Genomic DNA, 9,061 nt, shown 5'->3' with positions numbered 1-9,061 from the left:
TCCCCTGACCAGCGGCTATCTTTGTTGCATGCATAGAAAGTAGAAAAGAATAGCACTATTCCCACATTTGGACGTCTTGAAATCATTGGCGTAGAGCCATAAAATCAGTTTTTATAAATTAATCTGGGGGTGTATAATCTATTTTCCTGATTGCTTTCAATTTAGGCATCCATCCATACATCTGCATCAGTTAACTCAGGTAATAAATTTTATTTTTTTGATACAAATACAAATATAAGTATTATTATTAATTTTGTTTATTGGAGAAAAGGAGGAAGAATTCTAATTCTAATATTTATTATGTAACTTTTGACCATTCTGTTGCCAACTAACCCCAATATCCAATAAACAAATATTGCTTAAAAATAGTTTACTAACAGTAAATTGAGTAATCTTGATGCTATATCTACCTGCAGTAGAGTGTTATCATCCTAGACACCCTGTTTCTTACAATGCCGTGTGTCCATGATATACACTTGACTAGCCTATTTATTACTAACCATTTTCAAAGAAAGTGGATCAAATTTTGGAACAAATAACAATAACATATTCTTGTTTAAACTTTATTTACAGATATAAAACATCTAAAATAATAAATATCTAAGAAATGTACATATAAACAAAATTTGGTTAAAGCGTATCTTATAAACAGGAGTTGAAGCACTGGAAGACTGAAACAGAAAGCTAGTTATCCTTCTGGAAGCTGAAAAAAAAACATAAATCAATGTTTCAACTATATGATACTATTTTTTCAAAAAATAAACTTACACTTTTCGTTTGGATCTTTAACGCCACAAAGTTTGTAAGAGATTTTAGATTTTCGTTTCTCCTTTATAAACCCTGGGATGTACAAACTTGGGCTTTCAAGTTTACCAATGCTTATCAATCTGTTAAAATCTTGCTCCAATCTTGTGGCTATCGGGCCTTTAAAATGCAGTAACAACTGAACACAAGCATTGGTGTGCAGTGTTTTAGTTTTTCTGGTATTCACTGTGAGGAACCATTCAGGAATCCCCATTACTTCCCTTACATCTTCAATGAATTGAGCTCTGTAAGCAATTCAAACTTATGAAGTAATTTGTTTTTATTGTCCTGAAACGGATGTACTTACACGACAAATCTAGGAGGTTTTTCAATATTTACGTATTTAATTATATCGTAATCAGGCTCAATATTGGCACAAGCATAGCGTTCACCTCTTCTGTCAGGACTTAAAATAACAATAGATCTACCAACTGCACTGACATCACCCTCCAAAGGAAAGTTTGAGTCTACAAACACTTTCCTCTGCAAACCTATATCTATAGTGCCTAAACGAGCTGATAAGTCGCCTACATAACAGCGGAGAGGGTTTTCTGGTCCACATTCTTGTCGATACAGCTCATCCTAAAAATAATCAGATTAAATTCCCCTGAATGAGTATTATTAAGAGTAAAAAATACATTGAGAGGGTCTGCCAGTTGAGTGTAGAAAGGATTCCAAACATAACCCCCAGCTACACATCTGGTGGCTTGGGTTTTCACTGCTGCATCCACTCCTACAGGATTTACGTATATGGCCCAGTTATGGTCTCTAGTCTATTTGAAATTTATATGGGTTGATAGAAAAAAGTACATAAGATGTGTGTTATCTAGAGACTTACAATATTGCGGTCATTTTTTCCAGGGTGTCTCAACTTTACTTCAATGGTGGTATCACTCCTACTTCCATCAGTGTAGATGAGTTGTTTCTATTAGAAAAATATGTATTATTTACGAGAAGTGCTGATAATGTTTTAATATCTCCTGTGCAATGTGTGTAAAAAAACAGAGAATTACTTAAAACTAACCATCTTCATATATCCATAACCATATCCTTCAGGATGATGGAATGAGGCAATAGCTCGAATTTCTCTCGCTTCTGATGGGCTGTACCCCCGTTCTATGGTTGAACACACCCATCTCTTGTTAGCTTTCTGAAAAGTATATACATTCCTAGTCCACTAGAACTCTACTACTTTTAAGAAATACTATCAAACCTTTTTATGTATAATTATGGATCTTCCCAATATACTCCGAGGTCCAAAGATCGGCAGCATCGTATCGTTATAAGAACTTTTATAGATTGTTGCGTTTTCCAAATTACCAAATTTTCCACTTAGGTCACCCATTTCGTACTGATCTGGAGTGCCTTGATACCTTGTAGGTGACGAACTTGGATCCACATTCAAAGGGTTCCAGTGACCGTACAGAGTTGTGGCTTCACAAGGAAATTCCAAGTTTTCCTCTACTGGTGTCTGGAATTGAAAATTTAGTACCTTTACACCTATTATTATTGTATAGCTTACAATATGAACATGATAACCACTGGCTTCTTGCAGACCTTCTAAGCTAACTTCAACATCAGTTATGTCATATTCAGTTTGTTGGATGAACTCAATTTTTCCTTTCATCGTCAGTTCGCCACCATTGGGAAACCAGTCTTTTGCTACAGCCTTTCTTCGATAAACTCCTCCAATCCTAACATTGATTCATTACAAAAAAATATATTTTGTTTAGTTATAGATACCAACCTTGAACACGCTAATCTTTCTCCTCTTGCTTTGGGGCCGTGGTCATCGAAGAGAACTACGCTTTTGCCTAGAATACTGCGAGAGCCAGTTAAAGGCAAGACGGTATCAGTCCAAACTTTTCTGGATACTCGATCGCTATCGGCTATTTTGCCTGAAATTTCTAAGGTTCCTTGTCTTTTGGATAGATCTCCAACTCTGCATAGTCCAATAGCGTCCAAGTTGCACTGTTCGACGTTACTGGTGTTATCATAGTCAATCTAAAAGATATTATTGACTCTAATTTGTTATGTTATGTTTCACAAGAAGAAAATGACGCTGTGTAATGATCTACACTAATGACAAACATAAACTTTGATAAGTAAACTTGCCTTATACGGGTTAAATACGTCACCAGCACTTATACATCTATTTTGCCAATCATAAAAGTCTTTTCCCGGAGCAAATTCGTGGATAGCCCAACGATGATCAGCTGAATTGTTCAGTTGAGCTCCATCAGCATGAACCAAGTACTCGATCATCACAGTTGTGTCGGTCCATGGTTCATCTTTTACCTGTTAAAAAAATATGTTATGTACCACATTTCCTATGCAAATAAAAAAGATTGTATGCACTTTCCAATAATAACCCGTGTAAATTCCAGTTCAAAAACAGTAACAGTATAGCAAGTTGAAATGTTCCAATTAATTGGATTTGTAACTTTCGATTTGTAACACAATTTTACGAAACGAATTAAGACAAATTTGGGGAAAGATGTAAGACTAATACGATTAGATAAACTTCATAACCATTAATTAAAATCTATTTGATAGGAGTAATATAAGTATCTGAAATAAAAACCAGCATAAGAATCTTTTACAGTGAAATTTGGAAAATACTTTCTTACACCTACTAATTATTACCGGCTAACAAAACAAAAAACTTTCATTTTCTCAAGACAGTTGGTCAACTACCTTTTTCCAGTAAATGACCATCAATTTGTGCTTTTAACCTACTTGTATCATCAATATGAAAACAAATTAATGTCCCACCTGTCTCATAAGCATCCGTCCCACAGTGGGATATCTAAAAACGGCTTCCGCAGTAAAAATTTGCTTTTGATATAGAAAATTTGACTCGTATAGACTAATTGTTCCGCATATCCATGGCTCTGCAACGACTTCCGATGTGGGGTATTGAGTGTTCCTGAAAATTTCCATATTATAACATCACAAAAACAAAAATGTAGTAAATTACTTGTAGATGACTAAAGATCTGTGAATTATGGAATATACTCCTTGTAAAGGTAGATACACATCCCAGAATGTTCCATTTAATTCTTGACTTCCAGGTACAGTCACTGTAGCATTATTTCTATGCAGCAACTTTCCTGATAAATCACCAATTGGATATTGGTCTTGAGTTCCAAATCCTGCAGAAATTATCTAATTAATTAATTGTTGAGTTTAAATTAGTAAAATGATGGTACCATTTGGAGGGACAAACCCAATGTCAGTCTTCCTAGGATTGTATACGAATTTGGTTGTCAGGCATGAGTTTTCATTTTGTCCTACTGTTTTCGCTGGTTTGATTGGTAGCTCATGAATTTTATATCTATAGTTTATTATTAAGCCTTTAAGTACTGACTGACTTAATACAATAAACTCACCCTGCAACAGTAGATCCAAACACAATTCTTGTCTCCAAATCACCTCGAGCAGTGGTCAAGTTGAAATTCAGAAACGTAGGTTCAAACTTATTGTTTTGAGTCAACCTTATATCACCTTTAATCCCTCCAGATTGAATTATAATCCTAATACAAAGAGTTTTTAAACGAAATAGTGATAAGAATAACATTTGGTTTACAAACCTGGAATGTACAGGATGATCATATCTGATTTTAGCACAAGCTAAGTACACATCAGGGTGTTTCTTTTCAAATATGACCACGTAAAGACGTCGTTGTGGACCAGTTAAATCACTCGGCAGCAAAATCAACTCATTATCTTGATACAAAGTTTTGTATTTCTTTTTATTGTAATTGGTAGACACTTTGACTTTTCCTAATCTGCCATCGATATCTCCTAAAGCTTTTCCATTTCCCTGGTTTTCAGGATCGAAAACCAACTGGAGGATGTTACAGTTCTCTTCCGAACGATCACTGTCATCGAATATATCCGTAACGTAGATTTTCCACGAGTGTTCAGTAAAATCTACGTATTTTCCGTATTTTTCTTTTTTGTGCGAGTGATACAGATCGGTGCTTATAAGCATGTCACTGTGATTATCTTTGGTGGAAAACCATCTAAAGTATACATTTCCAGCAATTGGTGAATTGAATCTCGCAATTGCAATTTTTTCTTGACTTTTTTCGGGCATCGTAATTGATGCACACACCTACAATCAAATGTTATTGCTTTTTGGCGTTTATAAATAAGTATGTCCACATTACCTTTCTGCCGGATTCTTCTTCCAGTAGAATCGACTTTCCGTATAGACCAAATTTTCCATTGATCTTCAGGTCCAAACTGGTAAATTCGCTTGTTTGATTGTCGGGTATTATCAAATACCCAAAAATATCATCCAAGTTAATTAATTTATTTCCTATTCTTTCTTGGGTACATCTAAAACAAATTAAACGAAAATTTGAAATAAAGCAAACGTTGGCAAACGAAAAAATACCTATTCTCGATTTGGGTGTAGTCGACAGGAAATTCGGTAATATGCCAAGACCACACTGAATTTGGGAATTCTAATGTTGCTTCTAAGTTATTGGATATCACAATTTCGTCTCCGTTTTTCGTAAACGTTATGGTTCCTCGGAGACCTTGTTCGGATATGTAACTTCTTAAAACTATAGAGGTAGCATGTTGGAAAACTGTAAGTTAAAAGTTTAGGTTTGTAGACATGTTGGCGTTCAATTGTTTTTTTATTACACACTCTGTAGGTAAAGCTCTACTTTATACACAAGACGTCAAAATTCACGTATGTAGGTAAACTTTTTCGCATAAATCAACAAGTGAGCGTTTACTATTAGACTACATAGTATTAAACTTTATATTTGTTCATTTGAACCAAAAATATGTTCTTGTGTAATTAGGTGAACATAAATTAGCACTCAAAACAATAAAATTAAAATATAATATATATATAATTTAAAATCGTTTCAAGTGAGTCATTTTGTCAAAGTTGAATAAGAGTGATATTAACAGTCAATTAAGCTGCAAACCCTTATCTGAATCTCATAATACTTAATAAGATTTTAATGAGGAAGGTTGACGATAATTATTAACAAACTATAAAAATTAATTTTTTATATAGGGTGAATAATGATTTATCTCTACAAAAGAGCAAATAATGCTCTAGGAATAACGCACAGTTGGTGGATGAGTGGCACAATAACGTTATGAATAAATTCGACCTTGCCGGACTTAACACTTTTCTTCATCCTGTTTGCATTTACGAAAACTAAAAATAATCAGCAGACGTCCACCTACACGTACTTACCAATAACAAGAATTGAACAATAAAGCAGTATGCATTCCATGGCGCACTTCATTGTAAATTTGGTAAAATAATTTCACTATTACAAATCAAATCATAATGTCGTATCACACTATTAATCACATTTTGCGAAAGTTGTTTTCTTTGGCACGCACAACGCGATTTTACTTTCGTACTCACTCTGTCTGCCAGTTAACAGCATTGAGAACCGTTCTTCGACTCGGCCTTCCACCACTATTTCACGTATATAGAAAGCAGCGGGATTTGGGTGGAGTTTTTGCCCACACTCTGTATATGCTTTTTTTTTTAAAAAAAGTCAGAAACTAGTTCAAAAAAAGCGCTTCAACTATAATGCTGCAGCGTACCAGAGGTATGAAATTGAAAACGAAATTAATTTAATCTTAATTGTTTTGGTTGCTAAATTGTTCTCACTGCAACAGAAGAAAGCTTGACATATAAATTATAACTAACCATAAGTTTGAGCTGTTTCGTAACAGAAACGTTAACTTGGTACGTGTTCTAGAAACGAAATTGCAAAAATTGTATCAAGCATTCAACGGTTTCTTATACCTGGTGGTATGGTGGGTTAGTCAATGAATATGTACCTTGCCCTACCTGTTCGCTAGTGGTCTATATACAAAAAGACATATAAAACCCTAAACAGGGTAGCACTCTATATAATGTTTCATTATTTTAGTGGTTACTGCTCAATTAAAGTAGTTAAATAAAAGCAATCCAATTTAATGATAAGCTACTCTACATTATTCCCGATATTACATGACAGTAAAGTAATCCTCTAATCTGGTCTTTGGACGCAAATTCCAAAACGTTAGTACGGTCCTGTACATATAAGGGCTAGGACTAATTCCAAAAAGCCTCTTCCTAGGTAATAATTTTCCAAATATTTTGTGAGACTTTTGTTGCACTTAACATCTTCAGACCCGTCTTCATTGATGTAGGCTTTGTGATTATCCACTAACCGGAAAAATTAGGTAGAGGAGTTTTAAAAGCAAGAATTCCGACGATGGCTTTTAATTGTGAGAATTTTTAAACCGCCCAAAGGTCTTTTAACGACTCTCATTTATAATGCAACCCTGACTGTGGGAATTGTTGGGTGTACCCGCACTTTTATATAGAGATATTTGTTTTAGAATAAAGTGGATGGACCACCTTTTTGCTTATGCTGAAATATACTAAAATAAGCGACATTAAATTCAGTGCAGTATAACTTTAGCAAAGTTTTTTCCTCACTTTTCTCCTTTTACTTTTACTACCATTTATAGTCAAAATTGATCTTTATTCAAATATGGTTAAGACTAAAAGCTTATATAGACTTCACTAATCTTTAGAAGGAAAAGCTGGTATGTACTTAACACAATTAACAACATTCTTAAATTACGAACCAGTTACAGAAAAATGGTAAATCAAAAAACAGTCAAGTCAAGTCACTTACTGATACAAAACTTGTGTTCACATGTTGTTTAAGAATAGAATTTAAAAAATTGTTTATTAATATCTACTAATAAAAAGAAAGGGAGTTCTTCACAGATGGCGAATGCGCATTAGCACTTCTCTGACCAGCTATACTGACTTAGTAACCTATATGAGAAAATTTTAAATCTTTTAGTCATAAATACACCACGTAACTAAAATTAGAAGTATCCAAAACAATTTGAACTTTTAAAGCAACGAGTCTCACTAACTCTCAATAACTTTTATTTTTAATTTAATATGCACATATCAACTATACACAGTGCATTCTATAAGTAACAATGCATATTTTACTTAGAAGCGTAAGTGAACAAAAGCGCAAAGTCCACAATTCCCTACTTTAAAGAGCTAATAACATGGTAATAGTACAAAAATAGCGGAAAATTAGTGTATTGACTTTAATTGAAGGTCGTTTATGTTGATGTAAACGCTTTGTAGCTACCATACACTTCAAAATTATCAAACTGTTATCAGCTTATTCATTCATAAAAAATTCAATACAAATTTGTACCTAAAAGCACATTTTCATAGTTATTGTATGTGTACTTTCCATTAAAGGAACTGTCCATATAATGCCAGTACAAATAAATTGGGAAGCATTAGGGGCAGTAATATTGCCCAATATCGGAGGTATTGGTGGTAAGTTTTGCTTTTCCTATCTTGATAATAGTTTATTCTTCTATTAATATAATTGTTATTTAATAGGCGGTGTTATAACTAAAAACTCTCTGCCTTGGTATGAGGGTCTTAATAAGCCATCATGGAGACCTCCAAACTACGCTTTTGGAATTGTGTGGACATCGATTTATTCCAGTATAGGTTATGCATCTTATTTAGTTTACAAAGAAGGGGGTGGATTTGATGGTAATGTTACCCCTTAAAATTAACATTTTAATAGCAAATATAAATTTTAAAATTTTAGGGGCAGCTAAAGTACCGTTGATTGTTTATGGAAGCAACCTTTTACTAAATTGGGCTTGGACGCCTATTTTCTTTGGAGCTAAACGTTTAGATGTTGTAAGTATATTTAATTAGCCACTAATAGTTAATCATCTTCCAATATACTATCAAAACTTGTTAAATACATCCCTAATTTTAGGCTTTATATGAAATTCAGTTGATCAATGCCACTGCACTAGCCACTGGTTATTTGTTTTATAAAATAAACCCAGTGGCTGGATACATATTCATCCCATACTGTGCCTGGCTAGGTGTAGCCACTTTACTGAATTACGTAATTTGGAGGGATAATAAGGATGGGGCAAAAATCAAGGAGTTAAAAGATTAATAACAATCTAAATAAACTGGCAGATTTTATTATAAAATGCTTTACTGGGATTTATAAAATTTGGACGCTCGTTTTTATTAAGGTAGAAATTTCTAGTCACAAGTAATTACCTACTAAGTTTCATTAATAGGTTTAGTATAAATAATTAATAATTAAATTATGTAACCAATTTTTCTTGTTTCATTTCTTCAAGTCAAGGGATTGAAATTCTAGTATTGCCAGTTGCATAAACGTTATGTTCCCCTTCCTTT

The 9,061-nt window shown here is 33.7% G+C and overlaps 2 protein-coding genes across 3 annotated transcripts; one reads left to right on the top strand and one right to left on the bottom strand.

Moving 5' to 3' along the window:
* Positions 1-60: 60 nt before the first annotated feature.
* On the top strand, positions 61-8,979 carry Tspo (Translocator protein). Of its 2 annotated transcripts, XM_081978761.1 has the most exons (5): positions 61-199; positions 8,081-8,161; positions 8,228-8,386; positions 8,445-8,539; positions 8,622-8,979. In XM_081978761.1, the coding sequence occupies exons 2-5, from the start codon at positions 8,095-8,097 to the stop codon at positions 8,808-8,810; spliced, it is 510 nt and encodes a 169-aa protein (XP_081834887.1). In that variant the 5' UTR covers positions 61-199; positions 8,081-8,094; the 3' UTR covers positions 8,811-8,979. The 2 variants fall into 2 exon arrangements, with proteins under 2 accessions (XP_081834887.1, XP_081834886.1); XM_081978760.1 differs by lacking the exon at positions 61-199 and having other exon boundaries at positions 7,941-8,161.
* On the bottom strand, positions 550-6,522 carry Rsod (superoxide dismutase family protein Rsod). Its single transcript, XM_081978738.1, has 18 exons — positions 6,035-6,522; positions 5,210-5,405; positions 4,980-5,151; positions 4,398-4,924; positions 4,197-4,340; positions 4,017-4,141; positions 3,785-3,959; positions 3,580-3,733; positions 2,920-3,102; positions 2,552-2,808; positions 2,327-2,498; positions 2,018-2,275; positions 1,829-1,954; positions 1,643-1,729; positions 1,443-1,577; positions 1,112-1,386; positions 769-1,049; positions 550-703 (listed from the first exon to the last, which is right to left on the bottom strand). Exons 1-18 carry the CDS (start codon positions 6,084-6,086, stop codon positions 585-587), a joined length of 3,438 nt encoding a protein of 1,145 aa, XP_081834864.1. The 5' UTR covers positions 6,087-6,522; the 3' UTR covers positions 550-584.
* Positions 8,980-9,061: the final 82 nt, after the last annotated feature.

The sequence above is a fragment of the Ips typographus genome, linkage group LG4, assembly GCF_016097725.1.
Source record: "Ips typographus isolate SLU linkage group LG4, UJ_Ityp_2.0, whole genome shotgun sequence".
Classification (NCBI taxonomy): domain Eukaryota; kingdom Metazoa; phylum Arthropoda; class Insecta; order Coleoptera; family Curculionidae; genus Ips; species Ips typographus.
This window is presented reverse-complemented; position numbering and strand designations above follow the sequence as displayed.

What these genes read in the sequence shown, in the direction of transcription:
- Rsod (XM_081978738.1), bottom strand. Translation starts at nt 6,086, where the DNA reads ATGAAGTGCGCCATGGAATGCATACTGCTTTATTGTTCAATTCTTGTT. An exon ending in TTTGGATCTACTGTTGCAGG is followed by an intron (nt 4,142 to 4,196) that starts GTGAGTTTATTG and finishes AATAAACTATAG; the next exon opens with ATATAAAATTCATGAGCTAC. An exon ending in AACTGGCAGACCCTCTCAAT is followed by an intron (nt 1,387 to 1,442) that starts GTATTTTTTACT and finishes GATTATTTTTAG; the next exon opens with GATGAGCTGTATCGACAAGA.
- Tspo (XM_081978761.1), top strand. Translation starts at nt 8,095, where the DNA reads ATGCCAGTACAAATAAATTGGGAAGCATTAGGGGCAGTAATATTGCCC. An exon ending in CAATATCGGAGGTATTGGTG is followed by an intron (nt 8,162 to 8,227) that starts GTAAGTTTTGCT and finishes GTTATTTAATAG; the next exon opens with GCGGTGTTATAACTAAAAAC. An exon ending in AGAAGGGGGTGGATTTGATG is followed by an intron (nt 8,387 to 8,444) that starts GTAATGTTACCC and finishes TTAAAATTTTAG; the next exon opens with GGGCAGCTAAAGTACCGTTG.